Genomic DNA, 26098 nt, shown 5'->3' with positions numbered 1-26098 from the left:
AGCAAAACATAACCTCCTTCATGACGTCATTGGTTCTCTGTCCCCCCCCCCCCCCCCCTCCCACACACACACACACACACACGCGCTTTTTCCCATGCCGGAGGATTCCTCTTGCTGCGGTGATTGAGGAATGTGGGGAGGGAGGGGAAGACGGGGAAAGGAGGCGAGACCGAGGAGAGAAGCTGCCCGGAAACGGGGCAATTCTCTCTCCTCGGCTGACGTTAGGTCCAAAAACGTCACGATTTCGTCACATGCCGCGCGCAGTCGACACCACGGGGCGCCCCCGTAAGAGGAGGAGCTTTCCGGGTTGTTCGGTTAAGATACGACGCACTGATATTTAGTTACTCTCTCCGTGCCCGTTGAGTTGTCCGAACCACAAGAGACGTGGAAACCGCAAAAAAGAAAGACGCTAGCCTGACAGGTGACATTCGAGACTCAAATGTTCCGGTGACTTGTAAGGTAAGAAAATTGGGCTGTGTGAACCAGCCCTTTACCCTAGGATCGAGACCACCATTCGCTCACATGAAGTAGCCAATGAAGTGCGACATATGCCCATCATAACATAGGCCTTGCAGAAGGCACATTATTGACCGTACAACCCATGGGGCCACGGCCGTCACAGACACCTTGAAAGAGGAGGCGGGTTGAATTAGAGAGATCTTGGGATGCGCTAAACGACGGAAGTAAGAGACGCGCAGCATTAAAGGGCCACTGAAAAGAAAACATTTTTGTTTAACACTTTGGTATTTTACACTACATTTTTTCTAAAGCAATATTGACGGTGAAAAATTCATATGAAATTCTGTGCACAAAGTCGACGACGTCACGAAATGGTCATTCGCCCTTTTAACCTCAACAATATGGTCATTCGCTCTATCCACCTCAACGTGAAGGCGAAACCGATCCACCTCTCCTCCACCCGCCCGAAATGCCGAGAGAGAAAACTAGTGGAAAGGAGGTGACTACCAACTAAATCCTCGCACCGAAAGTATTGTTCTAAAATTTTTTTTAGCTTAAATTTTTTTTGACGCACGCGTCCCTTCCAGACTGCTTAAATTTTTTTATTTTCTTTATTTTCAGGGTTTTTTTTAATGCCGAACGAAAGTTGCAGATGATTTTAAGAGGTAAAACGAAACAGGACAAATAGTCGTACGAGTTCGGAAAAAGAGAAAATTGCTTGACTTTTATTTTTATACAATAACTGCATCGATAAAAAGTTTTAACAAAAAAAAAAAAAACAGTTTTTGTTGTAGTATGACAGGGTTTACATCAATAAAAAATTCAGGAGGACACTTAAGACTATTAACGTGCAGCTTCCGCGCTGAGCCCGTCCAGGCGGCCTCTGCGGAGGCTGCCCGGGCGGGCTTTGCAGAGCAGCCGGCCGGCCGCTCTGCAAAGCTTAGCCAACCTCTCCCTCTTACCGGCGTGCAGACCGTAGCGCCAGGAAGAGGGCCTTTCAGTGGAGTGGCGTTCCTTCGAACTATGCGCCGGGCGGCGTGGCAGCCATTTTAACTGCAGTATGGGAGGCAATTTAGCACGCGCGCCGGTAGCGCGTTCCTTGGAACACGCGTCGCAGCCATTTTAACTGCCGTTTGGGAGATAATTTAGCGCGCGGTGTTTAGGAGCAGTGTTTTCGCGGTCACAAGCAGTCAACGCCGGCTGCGCTCCATGGGACAGTTACTGTGTTCGCATTAAAAGTTGCTAATTAAACTGTACTCTATGTTTGCAGCAGCTCTTTCTTCCGCACTCTTTTCAGTGATCGGGCGGATGGATCAATCGATGTGCCATGTATAAAGATATATAGTGATAAAGAAATCTCTATTTTGTAGCTACAGTGATTGAAGTCAAATTAATCTGACTGTAATCCAATCAATTAGATTTACCTGACTTGTTAAAAACAATTTTTCTCTTGTGAAATAGTAACAATTATAATATTTGCGAGTGTACTTTTCTGCGATTTGAAATCTTGCGTAAACTAGTCCATATTACGCCCCGTGTTCTGTTACTTCTCCCCAACGCACCTGCGTGCGATCGGAAAAGCACTCGGACACTCGTATGGCAACGCAACGTGCTGACCATGTTCAAAAGTTTGCGCCATCTAACCTTTTTGGGCACGTATTTTGAGCATCTGAGTAAAGAATACAGGGTGTGCCAGAAAAAGCTCGAGGTACACCTAACTTCTAAGCACTTCTTATGAGTTGTGAATGCGAAAGCATGTACATCATTTTTGCTCTACGCGTGTTGGCGCGCTGACCTGGCACTGACGGACACGCTGCGCCATGAGGTGGCGCGCTGCGTGTCCGGCGAACGGGAGCCAATGAGAGCGAAGCGGTGTAAAAGGTGCCGTAGGTAACAGGCGAATGGAAGCTGGCTTGACTTAGAGAAGGATTTAAGAGCCGTTTGGCGTGGTTTCAAAGCTGATGACGTCAGCTCGCTCCACGAGACAGTTAATGCTTTCGCATTAAATGGTTTACAAGGTTTAACTGCAAAAATAAAAATATTCGTCGCCGAACTCTCATTTTCCGCCCAAAGGTAGCGCTAGAGGTCCGGACCAAATGCCAAAGTTTCAGCACGAACCGATATATTTTACTCAAATGTTATAAGCGCTTTTCTGAAAATTTACGTGGGAAAATAGTTCGGCATGGCAGAGGTCCCGCAAAGAACGCCCATCTTGATGGTGTGGAATGCACGTTGTGGAAGCACTAGTTGTGGGAGCTTTAACAACCTAAGGAACTTGTTAGCGTTCCGCACCAAGTCACATTCAAGACTAAGTAACTCCACGAGCGAGCCATACTGCCACCAACTGGTGTTGCTTCCTAGAGGCCGATGACGTGGCGGCATTCCAACGGAGCTTTCGCAGACGGCCATCAGGCGCAATCTTGAAATCAGTTATATTCGTTTTAAAATTAGTTTTCTTAACTTTCCTACCCGTAGCCCAAAAACATTAGTCTCTATAGACTGGTGTTTCTGGGCTGCCGCCACAACATAGACCGCATCTAAGCAAAAATATTAGAGCAAACAGGTTCGTTTCAGTACCCCTGTAAACCACGTGTTATCAAGTTTTGCGAAAGAGAGACTGAAAGATTACGCTCGCTTTTAATATTGAAATTACACCGCAACAGGAAGGTTTCTTAGTCAATGGCGTTGAGTGCCATTGACAATTAGGTCCCGCTAATGCCAATCAACCCTTGTAATGTAAAAAAGAAAAGAAAAGTGAATTTTGTTGCATTTCCCCTTTGAAAAAAACTGGACAGTTCGTCCCGTGGCGTACCGTTGTGCCAGGCGACGTCGGAGGGGGCGTGATGCATGGCCGAGCGCAGCGTGGCCGCGATCCTGGAGTAGGTGGCCGTCATGCCGAGCAGGGGAAGCACCAGGAGCAGAGCGTCCAAGAAGAGCGTGAAGAGTCGCTCGTACAGCGGCTCGCGCCAGTCCTCGCGGCACTTCATCTTCCCTGCAGGGAGGAAGGAGAGTGCTCGTCATTGACAGAATAGTTGAGCGACGTTTGGCAACTTCCGGTTCCTTAGGAAATTTAGTTTAACTGTTTACAAACGATGACAATGAGCTGCAAGCATGTGCAAGCATAATTCTGAAACCTCCAGAGTGTAGTTTTCTGAACCATGCTTAGACAGGCTTGCAGATCATCGTCGTCGTCTGTCAACAGCTAAACAAAATTTCCTAAGGAACCTTTTTGAGTGGGATAGCCTTTCTTTCGGCAGCTCCGCGTGACCTCACGTCATGTGGATCTGCGACGTGACGTATTCAACGTCACAGACTTCACAGATGTGACTTACACACCACACACGGGGTCACAGTGCGACGTCCATTGGGGCTGACTAACTTCCAACTGTCTAAACACGCAAACAACACAGCTGCTGATACACTGCACAAAAGACAGTTTTGGAGACACAGTCTGAGCGTGTTTCTGTTTTGTATGACGGTCATTGACTCTACAAAAACTGCCTGCAAACATGTTCGAAGCGTACGTATCTGTGCAGTGCAAACATAAGTCGATACATGCTTGATGCGTGTTCGAACTTCACAGATAACTCTGTCATCATGCGTCAGCGACAGGCATCGTGATGCACGAGCAGTGTCACTGGCACAGGGCCGAACCGTCTCGCGAAATACAAAAAGAAAAGGGGGTAATTCATCTTCCGACACCTAGCTGTTTGGCGCTGCCAGCATCCCTTGAGGGGCTTTACTTTCGGTTAGAGTAACTGTAGAGCCACTAAATTAGCTGCGCTTATATCGGCACTCTGTTCCCCGACATTGTTGTGGGCGCCGCCATTTTGGTGTTTGTGTAGAGCAGACGCAACTGCCGATCGTCATGATTAAAAAGTGCGACTTCCTCAACATCAGATTCGGTGTTAGGAAGCTTGTGTTAGGAAGCTTATGTAATATTGCTTTGCCTATCGCAGGAAGCTTATGTAATATTGCCTATCGCAAACTGCGTAAACATTTTTATTAAGCGGAAAAGTGTTTCCTGTAATTTCAGATAAAGCTTCATAACTGGCACCCATGATCTTAAGCCACAATATGGGCAAGTGTCGTTACTCTGAAGCGTAGCTTATATAGTGGCACTAAGTAACTGTATAGGCCTTTTAAAAAAATTGCTCCTGCAGGTTCCATCTTCAGTGTTCTTGCGTACGAGGCGCGATTCGCTCGCTTTTCGAAGCGGCGAACATGCGCGTGCTGGGCTGAGGCGATCGCACGCTGAGCTGAGGACTTGCAGATATTGCAGTGGTGCATAGGTTCTGCTTTCAGAACCAGAGTATCGCGTTCCTTTTCATTGCGCCTCCAACTTAGTTTCGGCGGAGAAGCGGTCACGTGCGCCGAGGTTTATCAAAACTTCATAAAAGAAAGCGACCTTGCAGGCACCGAGTTTCGGGCGGAGCACGCTTCTCCTTTTGCGTTAACGAAATATACATCTTACACTAAAATTGACCGAACTAGAAGGGGCCTCGACCATTAGACACTATGTCTAGTCACTGGGTACAGTGTAGTCGCGTTGTTTTTTAATGCGAGAAATGTTTTAAAACATGTTTCCTAAGCCCGGAAAGCAGACGACACGGAGGACAATCGTGTTGCCCGTGCCTGCCGTGCTCGCGGAGTTATGCGCCACCAGCACATCCGGGCACCTTGGACCAGACAACAACGCGCTGCTACGGCTTGCCGAGGGACGACGTTTTCGTCGGCTACTAGTACGTTCTACCGTGGGCATAGATAAAAACAAGAAACGAATGATGGGACGACGCACAGCAACATTCCGCCTCACAGCCACACAACGCCATCCGCGCCTCCAGTTCTCCTGCAGAAGCGACGGTCGCTTCCCGGCCGCACTGCGGCTTGGATCCAACATGGCCGTCCTGGAAGCACCACTGCGATACTTTTCTCCGCAAGCGGAGCATACAGTTACTCTATCCTTCAACAGAGCCCTGCCCTCCACTTCTCCTTTCTTTTACGGCGACCGGGCGCGGAAGGCGCAGCACTGACCCGAGTCCTTGACAGGCTGCAGCTGGCTGAGCAGGGCGATGGGCAGCATAAGCAGAAGCGAGGCCACCCAGACGGCGCCGATGGTCCGCTGGGCGTGGCGGAGGGTCTGCCAGGTCCGGGACCGGAGTGGGTAGCAGATGGCGAAGTACCGCTCCACGGACATGGCCATCAGGGTCCAGGCGGACACGCAGACGGACACGGCTGCGGCAAAGGAAAGCAGAGCGTCCTCTCTTGTCCTATAATAGCTGCTATAGGGTGATTTCAGATAAGATCGACCAAAGGGTGGCTGGTCGACATTTTTAAATCAACTGATGTTTTTATATGACATTGTCTAGTGTCTGGTATAAACGAATCCACACTTAGTTTTGACCAGAAAAAAAATTTGGAGACAAGAAAAATCGTAAGGCAAGGAGAGGTGGACAGTTGCAATAACGCGCACTGATGGAGGGGGCAAGTTTGAAAGTGAATAATTAAAACAATAAAATTAGGAGAATTTTAAAACTTTTTACAAACAAACTATGGGTACAACTTGCTTGTAATACAAAGTAATAATATTTATTAAAAATTTATTTAGTTTTCTAAAAATTGCCAAACATGCCTGCTCGAACGACAAATGGCAAACTTTGGAAATCTGTATCTCATGAAATAATTTAATCATTATTACATAACTTGCAGACATTATTTTACTAATATATGGCTATTGTTGAAAAAATAAATAAGGTATCTGAGTGACACAATAGTTACAATATATTTAGGAAAACATGGGAAAAAATCAAACAAAGAAATATTCCAATGCGAATAAAAAAAAACACCACCTTCGATTTTTTTAAAAATTTGGGTACCCTGTTATACTCTATTTTGGCATTCATTTCTATTAAAAACATGTTGCATCATTGCACTGTGAAAGAAGAAACAACTCCTCAAAGTAGGGTCCTTTTTCAAAGCCTACACTTAGCAGTGTCCTATACATGAAGTGACTCTGAGTTCCAGTTTCATGAAACTTGCACAAATCTTTTATATACATTTATTCAGAAGAGGTCATTGATAAAAAGAGCGATCGGTCACACAGTAAAAAAGAGGAGAAACTATATACAGCATTTTACATAAGCGTACAAAGTGGTATCATATTAGAGACTAATGATTTGAGAAAAGATGATGCAGTGTGAAGTTGTACCTTCCGGTATATTTTACATCTAGAGTAAAATAATTAACTTTACTTCCACACACAAAAACAAAGATATAATAGTAAGATATTTAGGTTGGCTGTGTATTTACGATTACAAACAAATTCAGGTGACGGATGCCATAGTGCCTAACTGGAGCAGCTTCGATGCTCTCGGTGTATGAATGAATCGTGGCAAGCCGATATATTTTATCCTGCTCGAGGATAACATTTTGGGATTTTTTTTATAGTGATCAGATAAAAATTATTAGTAACCACCAACAAAAACAGTAGGTTAAATACCCCGTGAAGAAAAATGTGATAAATAAGATGTCCCTGCATTCAAAATGAGCAGTCCTTGGGAAATCAAATTCGGCACTTTACGCTAAGGTTTTCCTCGCTGTACCCATTTAATCAAGTTGCTTCCAAGCAGATCCGACTGTCCGTGCTACATATACGTCACAGGTCCCTTCTGTTGATGACTTGCTGAGCCGCCACGCGTGCCAAGACTGAATGCCAGGGAAGGCGCGCACCGTCAGCCACTCTTCTTTTTTTTTTTGTTCACGATACCGAACAACCTCATTTTCGTCCAGATATACAAGATGCACGCCTTTCAGTTTCTTTGATAGAACACTCACCATTGTCCTGGCCGTCTGAATTGCGCTTACTGAACGTTCTCTCAGGTTGTTCAGCGTGGCCTGGTACTTCACGAGTCCGCCAACTCCGTCACATGCATTTTTCCCATATCCAGATGCAGAAAATAACCACTGGGCTTGTGGGCAATCGTCCTTTGCAAATTGGTGAAGCTGGTAGCGATTCTTGAAATGACTGGCGGCGCCGTCACTTACGTACGTCGCGTACGACTATACCGCAACGTTGTCTTCAACCCACTCCTTCACTTTTTCTAGAGCCAAGCAAGCGTGAGCGGCGTCGTGACACAGGTCCTCACTGATGATGGCAAAGCTGTTTGTAGATTTTCTTGTCGTCACTACACATGTAAATATCGAAACTTGTTTTTTTTCCAGTGATATGCTTGCACTTCGTCAGGAAGCACGATGGTCCAGTTTTCAGCGAAGTCAAAATGAAAGACAATGCTCCCGCGTTGCATGCACTGTTTTTCATCGAGATCGCTTTACCTTGCGTTTGCCGGATATGGTTGTGAAGTACCCAACTTCCAACCGTCACTTGGATGACTTTTAGGAAAGTCTCAGGTTCCAAAGTTTTTTTCACAAGGTCGCCGGACTCCCATGTTGCAAGCACAAGCTCTTCATCCTCCGGGATATCAAGTTCCTGGAGTGTAAGAAACTGGCCTTTTGGGCAGTGATCACAGTCTCCTTGAAGGCACAGTTCTGTTGCTGGGTCGCACAGAAATGCCGAGTTCATTTCACGAGTGTTGAATGTTGAGCCTGTAACGTTCTCTAGAGCGGCAATACAAAGATAATAATTGGCGCAGCGCACACAAACGCACACTTCCCGGTGTGGAATACATTGGACCCATCTAGGGCGCAACGAATAAAATTTCGTTAGCCCAACGCCGGAATCGGGATGCTTGTCTTTTGTATATACGGAAGGCCTCTCGTATTGAGCGTGTCATGAAGCGCTTTGGCACGAACGTTTTCTCTCCGTTGAGCATGACAGAGATGACGTCCTTCTGGTTGGGACTTTGGCGCGAACATTGTAGCTCGTCTTTCGTGAAGTACTCTGGGGCAGCAGACAGGTTCTCAGGGCTCACCTTGCACCTCGTGTAAGGATCCGGCTCATAACACACGCCATGCTTTTCCTTGAGTTTTCGGGATTTACTGATGAGGTACATTGAGGCCTGTGGAATCATCTTTTGAACCTCATTCTTCGTCAGTGTTGACGGCAGGAGTGTAAGCAGTTGACAACGTTCCCGGAGAGAGGTGGCGGTTTCAAAGGCCTGCCGAAAGTTGTCCACCCACTCAGTGCGTGTGGAGCATGTTGGTTCGGACGAAACCGATGGTGCGTCCCTGTCGTACGCAATACGTAGCCTTGAGCGTATATTCTTGACAGCAACCTGCTCCAGTTCTGTCTGCTTTCTCTTGACATAGGCAGGCCTGTCCCGACTTCTTACGACGCTTGGTTGTCTCAGCGGCGACACATCTGTAGGTAGTATGCTGCGATTTAGATCTTCAATTGCTTCTTCAGCTGGCACAAATATGTCAGGGCACTGCTCTGAGCTTCGCATCAAGATCTCCTTAGTGATGTGCATGAAGCAATGGTAGCACAGGTAGTCCGTCGCACTCACTTTGGTGGAACAGTCAGGCGGAAGAATTTGCTTCAACGAGTTTAGGTCCAACTCGCCAACACTTCGAAAATTCCGCTGCTTTGGTATAGTCTTTTTGTGTTTGCAAAAGTAATCTGCACAAAACACTCATTCGGAGCTCCAGGTCGTCTTCATAATGTATACATAAATAATAGAAATTAAACCCCAACTGATGGCATATAATTGCCAAGTGAAAGAACTACTGGGTGCACAAGTGACAAGTCCGAGGCTGAGAAGCTCACTCACTGCAAACGTACATTTGAAAAGAGAGGTCACAACTGAGGCTGTCGGCAAAGCTTGATCCACGTCAAAGGAAGAAAGAGGGAAAGTCTCCAGACAAAAAATTCTGGTCAGCGGCCTTCGAAAAAGACTTTCCGGAATCGCACTGTCGTCCCTCCACGCGCTGATATGAAAGCACCCGAGCTTCTACCACGTGGTTCATGACACAGCCTGAGCCATGTCGGCGACCGGTTCGCAAGGGGTTGGCGGTGGGGTTACGTTGATGGTCACTCGGATTAGCCCTTGCTGTACTGAGCTACCGCCTGCAGTGCCTTATCGCCGGCTGGTGTCAACAACGAGAACACACACACCCTGTCTACACCAAAACTACAAGCGTTCACCGCACACGCGTCGCCGCCGCTTTTAAGCTTTTGTGAAATTGCTTTCTTTCGCCGCGGAGAACCGCCTTATCTTAACTACGCGCCTGAAATCCTTCCAGGCGGGCGTACACAATATCAAGCGTTTCGAGAAATGCCCGTAGAGTAGAACTATGGGAAAATTCGGAGCCCGCGATGTCGATATCGTCGCCGTTGTGTTAGTACGCCGTCGCGTACTGCAGTCCCCCGTTGGGGGAGGGGGGGGGGGCGGTCTTACTACGGTAACATGGCGACAGCGTTTACACTCTATGTATTTACGCGAGGCTCGAGTATTTGGGGATAATGCTGCCGGTTGGTGTGCCCCTTTGTGCCTGATATTATCGCCCGTGACGCCAGCGAGTGAGATGGCGACAGGCATGACTGCTCAGTAAACAGGCGTCGGCGGCCATGTTTTGCTGGTTGAAGCGAACCCCCTTGTCCTTGACAGCGAGCGGGGAAATGCGAAAAAAAGATTGTATCGGCCGTTTTGCCAGAACTAGCGACGAATGTCGTCTGCGGTTTCCGGCAACTATTTTGCCATAATCGTGAGCTTAGCGAGGAAATGATTTTTGCTAGCCACAGAACACTGCCACGCAGAAAGGGAATGCTTGAACATGTTTTTGTTCTGGATATATATCAGGGATATATATGAGAGAGAGAGAGAGAGATGAAGGTAGAGCGGAAGAGGGAATAGCATATAGTGTCGCAGGAGAATAAAGTAAACAAAGTTCCTAGTGGCCGATGGCTGCATGATCTTTTCTCGGATCACTAGTCCGTAATATGATACCTCTTTGTACACAGTAGTTTCTCCTTAATTTAAGTGCGTGAACGATTTCTTTAGTTATCATTGGCCTCATCTGAATAAAAATATATAAAAGATGTGTGTTGGTTTCATGAAACTGGAACTCAGAGTCAGTTCTTGTATAAAACACTGCTAAGTGTAGGCTTTGAAAAAGGACCCTACTTTGGGGAGTTGTATCTTCTTTCTCAATAAAATGATGCAACATGTTTTTAATGGAAATGAATGCCGAAATAGAGTATAACAGGTTACCTAAATTTTAAAAAAATCGAGGGTGGTGTTTTTTTTTATTCGCATCGGAATTTTTCTTTGTTTGATTTTTTTTTCCATGTTTGACTAGATATATCCTAACTATTGTATCACACAGATACCTTAGTTATTTTTTAAATACTAGCTATATATTAATAGAATAATATCTGCAAATTATATCATAATGATTAAATTATTTCATGAGATACAGACCTCCAAAGTTTGCCATTTGTCGTTCGAGCGGGCATGTTTGTCAATTTTTAGAAAAATAAATAAATTTCAAATAAATATGATTACTTTATATTACAAGCAAGCTATACCCATAGTTTGCGCCTAAAACGTATTAGAGTTCTCCTAATGTTATCTCTTTAGTTATTCACTCTCAAACGGGCCCCCTCCATCAGTGCGCGTTCATGCAACTGTCCACCACCTCATGCCTTACGATTTTTCCTGTCCCCAAGTATTTTTTTTTAGTCAAAACTAAGTTTGGATTCATTCATACCAGACACTAGACAATAACATATAAAAACATCAGTTGATTTGAAAATGTAGACTAGCCATCCTTTGGTCGATCTTATCTGAAATCACCCTATACTTGAAAGCAATCTCTTATGGTGAATTCCACTCGTAGATCTGGAGCACTTTCCAAAATCCGCGAGGGAGGCAAAATTCCGCTCCTTGGGACCTGCTCCGAATCGACGAAGGGAAGATAAACTTGCATTTTTGGAGCGACCTCCCTCACACCCCTTCCCCCTCCGCCGTACAAAATGGCCGCTACTCGAACTTGACCAGTAGCCGGCTAACCTTTCCGACGACCAGTGACGACTGTCACTGCTTAGCTGCAGAAGTAACACGCGACACAGACCGGGTGAAATTATACGTACCACGGCGCCCATGTCACAAATCACGAATACGTCCGCGTTCGGCACCGTCACATACCTTTCGGCCGCCTCGAAGCGGCGGGGCACGGACAGCGGTTGCCAGCGGTGGAGTTCAGATTTGTAGTACGACTTTAATAAACACGGAGGTAACAAACCATCACTTGCGCGGTCGTTGCCTAACCACTTCTTGCTTTATTTCATGGGAAAACGCCGACGGAATGCAGTGCAAAAAGGTAAACAATCACTGGCTGCAGAATGAATAGGCCTAACCTTGCGTCTGCCTCCGGCTTTTCTGTCGTTCCTTTTCTCGTTCTTCCTCTCGCGATCACAGAGTCAGCGCTTACGAATTGCCACGCTCCACATTCCCGGCTTTTTATCCCTGATCTACGCGAAATAGAAGCGTTCGAGCCGTCGCAATCCAGAGTAAACAACCGACGCTGCGACGCACCCGAACAGATCCAACTCCACGACCCGACAGGCCCGCCGATCTCTCCAACCTCGCCGCGCATGCGCACCGCCGATTTAGACGGAAATCACGTGGGCCGCTCTGTCAACTTCCGGAGAGATCTGTGAAACCCCGCAGAGCAAGTTCGGCGGAGTTTGGAGCGCTCCGTGGAGCGGGCGCTGCCAGAGATCTACGAGCGGAAGATGACCAACTTGAGCCAGATCTGCGAGCGGAATATGCGCGCTCCAAATGGAGCGCTTTTGGAGCGCTCGAGATATGCGAGCGGTGGTTCAACGGTATTTAGTTTGCATGTTTTTCACTTTACACGAGCTTACTGGTACTATAGCGAGGAGATTGAACTATAGAAAACGGTATGTCCAGCTTGTTTTTTTTTGTTTTTTTTTTTACTTTCTGAAGTTTGTACTGCTCGAGTGAGCTTCCCCAGAACTCGATATGCCGATTTTTAAAGAGCCGAGCGGAACGCAGAAAATGCTTATGCATTGGTCGTTTAGATTTGAAAGAAGCGAAAAAAAGAAAGTGCCTCTCGCTACGATGCCACTAAACTAATCTTAGAAATAAGGAAAGCTGTTTTATACTAAGCCCGCAAGAAGATACGGAGAATCCTGGCGGTTTCATCAGCATAGTGGGACAGCTGCAACCAGGCAAGAAAACGAGGGCAATCTGGTCACAGGGGATAGCACGATTCTTCCCCTTTCCTTTTCGAAGTTTTGAAGAGGAAACAAACGTCTTCTTGCTATCAAAGATAAGCTATGTCTTTTATATTTGTGTAAGCTTTCGAATGTTCACCACGTGACTGCGATATGACAGCGTCTTTCATGGAAATTAGTAAACGAATCAACTGTTTTAACACCTCCAAGCTACCTTCGAACTCGAGCTGAGGCACGTTTGGCCTCTCGTCGTGCCGGACCCGGTTCTCAAAAAGTAGGCCCGTGTAGTGCTCTAGTTCAGAGCATGCAGGCGCTTGCCGGAAATGACCACAGCACAGCGCGATGGGGAATGCCGGAACGACAGTCGGCCACTTCCGGGGGCTTGTCACCTTCCGCTGGTGGAGTCGGAGGCCACGAATCGCATGGTCCGTAGGGTATTTAGGCCAGTGATCCAAAACGACCAGTGGAATTCGCCATTAACAAAAACAAAAGAAATACAACACCGGCTGCCCGGGCAGTGTGGAGCCGCAGTTTGCGAAGTCAGAGGGCGCAGAATTCGAAGGCCGTCGGCAATGGCGCTAGCGATGGCATAAGCTGAGACTGCAGTGGAAGCTACGTCCTCCTTGGGCCTGTCATACGCCTCTCGTTTACCACGTCATCACACTACCCCACGCCTGACCCGGAGAGCCGGGTCGTGTGATAAGTGGGAGGCGGCTAATGGGCCGGCGGCCACGTATGTCCTACCGTAGTCTGCAGGGTGAACGGAGTATAACGCCGTCGACAACGGCTTTTTACGGATCGTACATTTTGGTTTTTCTTTGTCCGAAGAAAGTTTTCCGCCCCTTTCCCTGCTCAAATAAGAATTCCTTTCTCCTCGGTGGGCACGTGTTTTTCTGAGGTTGAAGGCCGCAGTCCTGTTGTTGATTCCTTGTTGAAACGTGTTCACCACCTTGTGCCTCGCATTAGTTCTAATTTTTGTCGGTGTCGCGATAATGAGCTCGGCAAAACGAGCTAAGCTGAAGAGTCAGTGACAATAGCTACCCTCGTAAGCTGAAGAGTCAGTGACAGTAGCTGAGCTGTGCTTAGCTATTGTCACTGACCCTTCAGTTGTCAAGCAAACTCCAATCCGCTCAAGCTGACTTCGTGCAAGGCATCACACATCGTGGAAGTTGGGGCCGCTACCGCTGTGCTGCTATAATCGAGATATAAGAGTCCTAAAAACGGCGAGGGAGCCTTGCGAAAAGGTTCACTTGGCTCTCGAAATGCCATGAGTTACATCTCGCCAAGAACACCGCCAGAAACACCCCCTCCCCCCCTCTTCCTGGCTACGCCACTGCATGGTTCTGGGTAGTCTCGCTCTCATATACCATGTTCACAATAAAAACCTCGGCGAGCATAAATACACCCTGCCAGTGTCCCTTTAAAGTGCCTGCTGTATCGTTCGCAACAAGGTTTTCTTTTGGTATCCTCTTCCTAGGGTGCTTAGAGATTTGTCGCTGTGTAGTTGGTAGAATGACAGGTCAGAAATCTTCCGCGATGTTGACTTGCCATTCGGGGCACAGCAGGAAGCCATTGAGCCAGGCGAAACAGAACCCGTTGAACACCAGGTTGGAACAGCGAAGATATAGTTAGGGTGCCTTCGTACACTGAGGATAGTTGGGTCGCAGCACCCCCACGGAGAAAAATGTTCAGACCTTCTCCTGCGGCGGAACAGGTCGTACAAAAAACAAGCGCGCGAATCCAGTCCGGCCGTGTCCCCATGGGTGTAGTTCTCAATTTAGCCACTTGGGGCGCAACGTGTTGGATCTCCTCCCCAATACCTGGGGTCAACCTTCTGTGGCGTTTTAGAAGTGAAATCACCACGGTTCTTATGACACGGAACAAGAAAGCAATCAAGAGAACCAGAATCACAGACTGTGCCACTTTTCACAAGCAGAGAAGCAAAAATCGAATCGCTCTAAGACTGGGTGCGTAAGCTGCAAGAAGATGTAGAAGCCGACTCAGAAGTAATCACACTAACCGCAGAAACGCCGGCAGTAAACCGCACCTCCTCAACCTTTGGGAGGCCAGAAAAGGTCTCCTTAAGAAGTTGAGAACATGGAAACACAACAGAACTTTGAAGCGAAGGATCGTGAAAGTGACCGAAGAATCCACAGAATACGCAAACGATCTCGCAAGCCAAAATTGGCTACAGGCGTGCAACAACCTGCAGGGCACCATGGGCACTGCCAAAAAATGGCCACTTCTGCGCCATTTTTTGCTCTACGGTCCGACGTAGAGCAAAGCGGCAAGTCTACAGACCATGCACAGAATCATTCCCCAGCACTCGGGCACGGGCGACAGCATCCTGGAAGCCCTCAAAACACATAGGCCAAGCCCACCGAGGGCGACGCCGCCCCGAATATAAGGGAGCGGAAAATAACAAGCTGGAAAAACCAATTAAGGTTGCCGAAGTCAAAGAAGTACACCCTTAGCCGGAATACCACTCCGGGTGGTGATAAGGTCACCAACAGACTCCATAGAAACCTAGACGATGACTCTATTCAGGCTCTCACCGACTGTATCCACCGCCACTGAGAAACCGGCACTCTCCCGAAATAATGAAAGCTCGCGGACGTACTACTAACTGCGGAACCTGGCAGGAAGTCACAACTAGAAAATCTTCGTCTCATGGCGAAGTTCTTCGAACACGTCGTTCTCAACAGGTTGCAGCCATACTCGAAAGAAAGCGAATTGCTCCCACACACTATGTTTGCTTCAGACCCCTGCTGTCCACACAAGACACGATCCTCCAGCTTGAGGAAGACGCGACCAGACAGGCATCCCTAAACTTATGTCAAGGCAGTTTTGACCTAGACCTCAAGGGCACCTTCGACAATGACAGTCACCACACAATTCTTGAGAACCTAAGCGAGACCAATCGTGTCCGAAGCACATACAGCTAATCAGACCCTTTATCATGGACCGTGCAGTCACAGTGGGAATAGGCTCCCTCAGAACCCCTACCATCCTGACACCAAACAAAGGGACGCAACAGGGGGCGGTCTTATCGCAGACCCCCTTCAACATAGCAATGATCTGACTTCCAAAGAAACTAAACGAAATCGAGGGCTTACACCACGCTCTCAACACAGATGACATTCGTTTCATCCTGTCTTATTACTCACGTTTCTCCAGTGTGTCTGTCATGAAAGCCCTGCTTGACATACCCAGTCAGTCTACCTCCCGTTTTTGTCTACTGCAGAAAATTTATTACCACCCATCCTTACATCACTCAATGCTTCACCTGCATACTTACGTCTCACCGATGTTTGATCATCCCTGCAAAATAGCCCGACCCAAATGCAACTCAACGGCCTGCCCTTCTGCACTTCCGGACGCCACTGTGTCTGTTGCAGCACTTGTCGATCCTTGTTGAGTTTATCCCATTCACACTGGGTGTGTTCAACTGTCTCTTCGACTTTGGAGGTTGCACAGGTCGCGAAATATCTCCTTTGAAGCCGACAATGGAACTTCTGTGTGTATACGCCACACCAAGCCGTAGTCGGTGCAGGACCACTTCCAGCTGTCTTGAAAGTCCTGATGAAATGCGGAATTCAAGTTGAGGATCCAGGGAGTATAGTCTAGGATGGCGATAGTGTGGATTCATCCAGTAGTTTTGTAAAATCCCCCCCCCCCCAAAAAAAAAAAAAAAAAAAAGAATCTCTCGCCACTGAAAAATCAGAGCAACCATTCTCGCACAAACACTGGGGGCCCATATATAAAGCGAGGGTAATTCTGAACAATGACAAAACAAACATCTGTTACCTATTAAAGTTTTAACGAATTCGTGCGACAGAACAAGATGCCAAAGGAAAGAGTCTTATTTTTGCTAGGCCGCTTTATCTTGCAGTGTGGTCCAAAGGCAGCAGCGGCATATCCCCGGGTCGATGAGAAGTCGTCAGTCCGAACTCGTCGTTCCGTTACTCGGTGAAATGACATCACACACAAACACGCAAACACGCAAACCACGCGCCGGACATGAAAACGAACTTGAATACCTTAGCGCATATATGCGTAGTGAGAATATGAAGGCTCTTCGGAGTTTCTGATGTTCCATGAAACGAAAAGATTAATCTGATAACGAATTGCATCGGATGCCACCTCGACATGCAAAGCAGAAATCAAGACGTCATCGCGCCCGTGAGCGACTATCGAGACGGGCGTCTTGATGGAGAGAAATTTTACGAAGTGAGGAAAACTTCGCCAAAAATAGGAAAATTTTAGGCGTTCACTGAAAGAGGGAGAAACATGAAACACCGGTCATGTCTGCGCTACAGGAAATCGCCTTCTGTCCGAAGGCCCTATTCCCAAACGTCTATTGTATCCTCTAGACCCCAGCGACTCTGCACGCAACAACGGTGGAAGCTGAGCGCTCGTTTCTTCACTGCGACGGTTGAAAACATACCTGAGAGCGTCCACTTCGAATGAGCGACTGCTCGGTCTCGTGCTTTTCAATGTTCACTGCGATATTGAAGTTCAAGCGGTGGACATCCTAGATATTCCTTGCCGTGAACGCAGGCAGCTGCATCTTATTACGTAAGCGCTTGGCATAAATAAAATTATTAAGAGAGCCTGTAAATTGGTTTCTGAAATAACTAGTCACAGTTACTTTTTTTTTCGCTGTATTTTCTAGCCAGAAGCACGTAATTCTGATCAGTACACAAGGCGTGCGTGAGCGCAACGCCACCCGTTGCTTACAGTGCAATTGTTTTTACAATTCATTTAGCATTCCTTACATCACTGACATAGATTTATATTATCACAATGGGTGCGTTTTATTATGTGAACTTAAGTTTGATTTAACTATGTGTTTCAGGGAGGATAGCTTGTTATACTTTACCTTGAAATTGCCATCTTTCACCCCACAAATGTTTCGAAATATCCGTTCTCTATATATCTGATATCAAGTTCCGCATCCCATCAAATAAGCGTAAATGAAAAAAAAATATTGAATATCTTATTTATTTGAGCATTGGCTACCCCACGGACATTCGTCCCGAAAGCATAAAGGTTGGAGACAGCCCCTGCTCCTCCATTTGCTCAGCGCTCCCTGCAAGACCGACCACTTGAGTGGGGCAGCGAGCGGGCCCAATGCGCCGGGGGGCGGAGGGGGGTTCGACCCCCTTTCCCCCTGCCTACGCCACTGCATGCACACTTCGAAGCACTGTGTTTTTAGGAGAACTTCCCGAAGACTTTTTTTTTTTTTTTTTTTTTTTAGCAGAACGTAAGGGCGCGAGCGAGCTGGTGTATGTCCCAAAGACGCATGAAAAAAAAAAAAAAAAAGAATTACGACTCACGTTACCTTGAACACAATTTTCTGACCAAAGAAAATTGTTCCTTGAGAAGACGTAGATTGAAAACTCTGCTTCGTACAGAAATGATGGGAACACAGAAAGCGCATAAATGCCCAAAAAGATGAAGAAAAAAAAAAAAGAAAAAAAAGAAAAGAAGCACATAGTAACATCCAAAGCCGAACAACATAAAAAAAAACACAAGAGTCATGTTTTCTGTAAAAAAAAAAGAAAGAAATTGAGTTGATCAACAGAAAAGCATTTATAACAGAAAACAAAGACAATAAAAAACGACAAGGCTCCTGCTTTTGCTTCCATTCTGTATCGAAAGTGCGCTGCCTTCTTTCCCCTTCCGGGCACTTGGCCTTACGTTTGGCAATGATCGAGGAGTCGCGCTGCGAGCATAATGGCTCTTTTCGAGCCTGGTCATGCGTAGCTCGCTCGCTCCCGTGCGGAGTGCACTCGCACAAGACATGTTGCGGAGAGTCTTCCGAGAGGTGCGCCCCCCATCTCGAGTAATAAATATTCCATACAGAATGCGCAATAATCTAAAATCGCGAGTTGCATATACCCTATGTCTCTGACAGGCAAACATACTTGAGAAAGTGGCCATTATTTTTCGTCTACGTTCGAGCTCGACTTTCCTCGAACTAAGCGCCGTCGTTCATGTTTCCAAGTGAACATCGAAAAGCTCTTTCGTTTGATGCAATGCCCGTCCCCTTATAAAGCAATTCCCCGCTCTGCGCTGTCACAAATGCAAAAGGAGACATCCTATAGAAACTCCCTCCAGTTTAGTTCATCTACCAAAGGCGTTTTTCTTTACATATTTTTTTTTTAATTTGAGCTTTTCAATTTATAAACCGGCATTTTTACTATTCTGCTAGATCAGGGGTGGCCAAACTGCGGCTCGCGGCTCCTCCCTGGCTCCTCCCTGGCTCCTCACCCCCGTTAGAACAGAAGGAAACATATGAAAGAAATAGCTCGCGTTTTTGAGGCCTTGCGACACCATGCGCACAATGGACATGCCAGATAAATGACATCAGGATCAGTGACATTAGGTGCAACCGCTTTATGAGTGAAATTCACTGTGACCACTAGCTGAAATGAATGTAATTATTTAAAGAAACGTCCCCACCCCCCTCTTTTTTTATTTCTACACTTCAGTTGAAATGACCTTTTTTTTATGGCTCTTCGCCTGGCCTCCTCTGTGCTATAGAGCAATGTATTTTTCAGAAAATCGATGCTCTATACCGGGGGCACCCTTGGGTTCCTGCATGCTCTTTTCAATTCACTTTAATGGTCATTTGATGAAGGGAAGAATTGCGTTTCGAAAATTTTGGGGACCGACCACGCCGAACCAGGAAATGAATATGACATACGATATGTGTTCCGGGTGATTTCAGATAAGATCGAACAGGGGGTGGCTGGTCGACCTTTTTAATTTGCTTCATAATTTTATATGTTATTTCCCGATGTCCGAAATAAACAAAATAAGAGTTATTTTCACCCAGAAACGAAATTGTCGACCGCAAAAAAATCGTACATCACGTAGAGGTGGAAAGTCGCATCTGCTTGCATAGCCGGAGGGGTCAACTTTGGTGATTAATAACTGAAGTTATACTTCTTAAGTGAGTTTCATAATGTTTCAGTAATATCTATATGTACTTATCAGTACGAACAAAATATTGTTATTGTTTAATATGTTTAAAAAAATAAATAAATGAACATTAATTTCGACTCCTTGACCGTTTTTTCCCCAACTTTGGAGGCCTGTATCTTAAGAAATAATTTCGTCAGAAACGTCATATTTTTATTCAATACGCTACTTATAAACGGAAGTGAATTCACTAAAATTCAAATTTATTTAAGCGCGGGTTGGGGAGATTTTGGCAAGCAAACACGAAACAAGCACAGAAAAAAATATGTTTCAAGGGCGACGACGACGACGAAGCGAATGATGAAGGTCGCAGATCTGAAACGCGAACTAAAAGCAAGAGGTTTATCTACCGTCGGTTCGAAAAGCGAACTGCTCGATCGCTTCCAAGCCGCTACGGCAGTTCCTGACGACCTCCTGATTGAGGTGGACTGGGATGAAACATCGCCGGGCAGCACCGGGGAGCTGAGTGCAGATCCCTTTCTCACCCCGACGATCTGCGAGGCTGATACCGGGTCGCTTACTGATCGCGAGGAGGACTCTCTGACAACCTCAGGCACAACAATCAGTTCTGAGGGGATCCAGGACAGACCTATTCTGAGGCTACCGGAAGGCAAGGTCACCAAGCAGGCTTCACACCCTTCTATTGAGCCGGTCACTGGTGAACAGCTCAAGACCAACGGCGACCTGCCCCAGGTATCATGCAAAGACTGCGCAGCTGTCGCTGAATTACGCCGCATACACAAGCAGGAAATTGAGCAGCTAGAAGAGCGAATAAGTGGATTGGCCGAACGACTTCAACGGGCAGAGACGGATGGAAACACACTTCGCCAAATACAACAGAGGCTGACGTCAACGGAGATTCAGTTGAAAGAACTTACAGAATGGAGGGCGGTTCTACAGGACACCGGGACCAGGCCACTAGGATCAATGTGCTCAGCCAATCAAGAACTGCCGATAGCGATACCCGAGAAGCAGTTGAGTACCACGATCGTGAACTTAGAGAGAAACAACTCCACTGATCGGCGGAGCAGTCAATCGTTCGATTCATTGCATGAAACACAGCTGAGTAAATTATACCCTTACTGCGACATACTCTCGACGCAGAGTCAGATAGTCTTAAACTGTGATATGGAAGATCAAGCTCACGCAGCCGGAAACAACGCAACTGAATCTCAGCGCTCGCAGGTGACAACTGTGAGTACAACGAATGGAATGACGCAGACTTCGAAAGACACTACTCAACTAAGTAGAACAGAGGAACAGATCCGACCGCCATCCGGTGTTCACCGTGAAGTTATTGTGGCTGGAGACAGCAATGTGGCCCTGTTTGCTCGAGCGTTTTCTGAAGACGTCGGAGATTACCGGAGTATGGAAATAATACTGAACAGAGATGGAACGCTCGAGCAGATTCATGAGCTGATTGAAACGTACGAAGAGCGAGCAAGACAAGTTCCTCGTATGTACATCCTCCATGTGGGTATGAACGATATATTACAAGGTGGTCAATCAGATGCTATAATAGAAGGCTTGAGACTGAAGTGGACGAAGCGTAAAAACGCACTTGCCATCTGCTCAGTTCCGGAGATTCGCAGCAGAGGCAAGCAACTGCAAGCTGAGATAATGCTGCTTAATGTTAAATTAGAACAGCTGTGCAAAAACATCAAAGCACGGTTTATAGACTTTACCCTAGAATTTGAAAATACAAATGCAATCCAGACAGATGGGATTCACTATCGGCAATTAGGAGTACAAATAGTCACAAACCGGCTGGGGGCCGTGGCAAGCCGTTTTTTAGGGCTCCGGGGAGCAAGCAGAAAAGCCGGTCAATGAACAACAGGCACAGGAAGAACCAGACACCAGTCCATCGCGTGTCACCTGCGAGACGCGACTACACAGAACTGGTTCCGGGCGCACCCCGTTCTCGTTCCAACATGAGACCACACGTGATGACCAGCGACTCTGGATACAATCAAACGCCGAATACGATCGGCCTGGGGTTTTCACCAGAGTACCTGAAGGAATACCCATCCGTGGCGGGACTCGAGATGCGTCCTCCAACTACCGGTGCGACGTGGCCTGTACACCCACAAAGACAATGCTCCACACTACCCCTTCACAGGGAAATGGATCACACGGACAGCCTTCGTTCTGGGTGCGACAAGATGCTGAACAACTTATTCCCAGAAGGCTACAACTGTCACCCAGCAAACCATCTTTTGCCACCCACGAGGGAAGCCAAACTAACCGACAATTTTCCTCCAGTGCCGGACCTCCGGCCTCACCATTGGACCACCGGGGACTTCCCTCGGCACCCTGCTGCCCTTCCATCGATGGAGGTGATGCACTTCGTGCACCAAGTGGTGCGACAACAGTTGGAGGACCTGTACCGACAGAGGAGATAGGAAGTCGGGGTTTCAGAACGGAAGACGAAGTCGATCACGTCTACGTTCCGAATCGGACGAGGCTAACAACACGCCGTAGAAAAAAGCAAAGTGTGGTGGTAGGCTTCTTGAATGTCAATGGTGCAAGGCGGCAGCGAAAGTGGCATGAATTGTACGCGGTTCTTTGCAATAAGGGTGTTTCTCTATTTGGAGTGGCGGAAACCCACTTGCGAGACATGGAAAACCCCCCTATAGACCCAGCCTGGTGCTGGACTGGCCGTAATAGAGTTGAAGGAGAGCGGCGAGGTGGAGGCATTGGACTCCTTTGGTCCAGTAATGGACAACCATGGCTTCGAACATCGGAAGATTGCCGGGAACACCTATGGGTGCATGGAAAAATTGGCAACGTATTGGCAGCTGTGTGCATCATTTACATTTCTGTGGGAAGCAGCTACCACGAAGACAATAGAAACGTCCTTGAGTGTGTTCGTCGAGATATCCACAAATTGGATCGAGGCATCTCCGTGCTTATATTGGGAGATTTTAACGGACATCTGGTTGAATTAGACATGCGGGAAGATTACAGCGGCAATATGATGAGGCAATTGGCAGAGGATCTCGAACTGGAAACATTGAACCTAAGGGAAGAGTGTGAGGGACAATATACATGGACAGTGCGAGACCATCGGACCTGCATAGATTATGCACTCGCGTCAAACAGACTTGGCAGGCGTCTTCAAAAAATGGTTGTGGATGAAGAGGGCGAGTACAGTGTCAGCAGCGACCACAACAGCATCTTCCTGCACTTTGGTACTGTTGGAAAAACTCGGAACTGCACGCCGCGCAAGGTTACAACCCTACTGCGCGAAGAAGACATAGATATTGTTGTCCAAAATTTTGAAGAGAGTACTCGACGTGCGCAAGCCCGCAGCTATGATGATTTTGCAACCGAGCTTAGGATAGTCATTGCTAAGCACTCCATCGTAAAGAGGACGGGAGGAAAACGAAACCTTGTTCCATGGTGGGATGTTGAAATTAAACAAGCAATTCAAATGCGACAGGAATCTAACCGGCGACACAGACAAGCGGTAAAGACCTTTGGGAAGAGTCCTTTTACTTTACGACTATGGGAAGAGTACCGAAAGAACAAGGCAATCACGCAAGACATCGTGGAAGCAAAAAAACAAACACACGAATGCAAGGTCATGGCGGAGATTAGAGATGGCGGAAAAGGAGCTGTAGAAAAATTCTGGAGATATATGAGATCTCTAGATGGCAAAGACAGTGCTCCTCAACTCCTTGATTATGACAGTGGAGGCCCAGTTCAAAGTGTCGGAGAACTGCTTGAGCAACAACTCTACCTTCTGTTTGGCTCTGATGTGGAAATTCCTGCAGAAAACAGACATGACCAAGTCTGGCCCAACGAAGCGTTCCCATCGATGGCCTCTACAGATGAATATGTAACCCTTGTGGGGCGGGTGCATATAAATCGCGCACTCACGAGATTACACGCGAATACATCGCAGGGCTTGGACGGAATCTCGGCTAAGGTGTTGAAGCGCTTAAAATCAGATTCACGAGATCAAATGGCGCACCTATTTAGTCGCATAGTTCGCGGAGAGGATCCAGCTCCCAGGAGTTTGAGACGTGGTTGAGTCACGTTCATTCCCAAGAAGGGAGGCAACAAACAACGATTGAGTGACTATCGCCCTCTCACTGTCACAGCTGTTGCATACAGGCTGTTTGCAAACATTCTCAATTTGCGCATATCCTATTGGGCCGAGAGTACTGGTGTTCTCACGGAACTACAAAACGGTTTTCGAAAAGATCGTCGGCTTGATGACAACGTATTCATCCTGACGCAGTGCATAGAGATCTCGCGAGTGGAAAAGCGGAATCTCATCTGTTGCTTTCTTGACGTTGCTAAGGCATATGACAGTGTCCCCCATTCTTTGATGCTAAAACAACTTCAACAGCTCAACATGCCTGAACCCTGGGTAGGCTTAATACAACGCCTATATGATGGCAACGTTCAACGGGGTCGTCTCTAATGACGTTCTGGTGCGCAGAGGACTACGTCAGGGCTGCCCGCTGTCACCTGTTCTTTACATGCTCTACACATCCGATATAGAGAGAGCACTAGAACGCACGGGCGTTGGCTTTTCCCTGCAACACACTCTGCATGGAGACGTCGTCAATTGGCGGCTTCCTGGACTCGCTTTTGCAGATGACATTGTCCTTATGGCTGATAGCGTGCCAGACATGAATGTGCTGCTCATCGCCTGTGAAACAGAAGCGGCTCGACTTCGACTACAATTCAATGCCAAAAAGTCGGCAATTGTGCTTTTCTCCGGAGACATGGAGGGCCTTGAATCCCTTACCATTCAGAACGCTGTGCTCCCTGTTAGTACCAAGTACAAATATCTCGGGGTTACACTAACTACTTCAGCAGATTATCTGGCAGAACACCACCAAAACCTCAAAACATCGGCACTGAGAAAGTGCAATGTGCTTCTTCGAAAGAGCCTGTGGAGCTGCGACCGTTATTTAATAACCCGGGAACTGTGGAAAGCTGTCGCTGTACCAGGCCTCACTTTCGCCAATGCTGTTACATCTGTCCCCAGCGAAATTAGGGAATACCTTGAACGACGACAAAGAGAGATTGGGCGCCAGGCGCTGGGATGTCACGGGAGAGTGCCTAATAAACTTGTACAAGGTGACCTTGGCTGGTCCTCGTTTGAGGCACGGGAGGCCAGCAGCAAGCTGGAGTATTACGCCCGACTGCGACATATGGACGGAGATCGCTGGGCACGAAGGGTTTTTTTATACATTCATTTAAAGAACCTACACACTACATGGAGGAGGCGCACCAATCGGCTTGGGACAAAGTACGGCGCCTTCTCGATGAGCGACGAGCCCTCTACAAAGAAAGATTGGGTTGCGAAGGTGAGAGGACAAATTAACACCGCCGAGACGAATCGGTGGAGAGCCGACATGGAAGAACATTCCAGCATGCACCTATACGCGACTTTCAAGACCAACATCGCTGCCGTCCGCTGGTGTGGAAACACACTGGGCAGCCGACTCCTTGCCGAGGCCCGCGGTGGTGCCTTACGCACCCGCATCTACAGGCATCGGTACGATGTGAACGTGACCGAAACCGTGTGCAGTGCATGTGGTGAGGTAGAAGAAACTATCCAACATTTGCTCCTTGAGTGTCCGGCAATCGTACCTGCGACAGACGTCGGCCCCCGCATTGAGCAGGCCCTCGGTTTTACGGAGGAGAACAAACATGTGATGTGCTCAAAGAGAAGGCTCGAGGCATGGTGGAAAGTCCACTCGTGATACTTCAGAGTGCCTACGAACCATTTCTCAGACTTTTCTAGTTCCTTTTCATTATCTTTCTCTTTATCTTCTTTTCTTTAATGGCGTGTCTATTTTATAGACGCTCGTTAAAAAGGGCAATTGCCGCCAGAAATACATACATACATACATACGATTAAAAAAAAAAATCCCGTTCTCGTTTTTTTTTAAAACTCTGACCAGTCATTCTACTCTATTTAGGGGTTAATATTGATTAGAAACATGTTGCATTATATTGATGGTGTAGTAGATACAGCACCTCTACCTAAAGCCCCTCGATGTGTTTGCGTTTGTCTTGCAAGTAGCGTCAAATGCGCGAGTGCACGAGGCCCATGTCTCGAGCGGCCCTTGGAAGCAAATGGCGGCGCAGCAGTGAAATGAGCGGGCCTTGGAAGCGAATGGCGGTGGAGCACCCGCTCATGGCACGTGTCTCGCGCGCTTCCACAACAATGGTTGGCGGTACTTGTAAAAAACGCTTTTATCAAGGGGCTTTACCTCTACCGAGCCCCTTCTGCGAAGCTCGGCACGGTGTGCCCCTGTGGTGAGACGAAGTTATTGCGACTTCTTACTTTGAGAAAAGTGTAATTTTTTTTTTAGTTATTCGAGTATAACAAGTAATAGGTTTTCACATCTTTTGCACGTTGTAATAAATTGCGCATTATATAGAATAAATTACACAACAGATACAGGGTGATTTCAGACACGATCAAAAAAAGGGTGGCTGGTCGACCTTTTTAATTTGCTTCAT

At 47.2% G+C, this 26098-nt stretch overlaps 1 protein-coding gene across 1 annotated transcript in view; it reads right to left on the bottom strand.

Moving 5' to 3' along the window:
- The window catches only part of LOC8050889 (cholecystokinin receptor), a 44253-nt gene that overhangs the window by 8366 nt on the left and 9789 nt on the right, over positions 1–26098 (bottom strand). The window contains exons 3-4 of the mRNA XM_042289601.1: positions 5494–5694; positions 3272–3451 (exon numbers count right to left, since the gene is read on the bottom strand). Coding sequence (XP_042145535.1) covers positions 3272–3451; positions 5494–5694 — 381 coding nt within the window. The remainder of the gene's footprint in view (positions 1–3271; positions 3452–5493; positions 5695–26098) is intronic.

This window comes from Ixodes scapularis, unplaced genomic scaffold (genome assembly GCF_016920785.2).
Source record: "Ixodes scapularis isolate PalLabHiFi unplaced genomic scaffold, ASM1692078v2 PGA_scaffold13__105_contigs__length_92229423, whole genome shotgun sequence".
NCBI classification, from domain to species: Eukaryota; Metazoa; Arthropoda; class Arachnida; order Ixodida; family Ixodidae; genus Ixodes; species Ixodes scapularis.
This window is presented reverse-complemented; position numbering and strand designations above follow the sequence as displayed.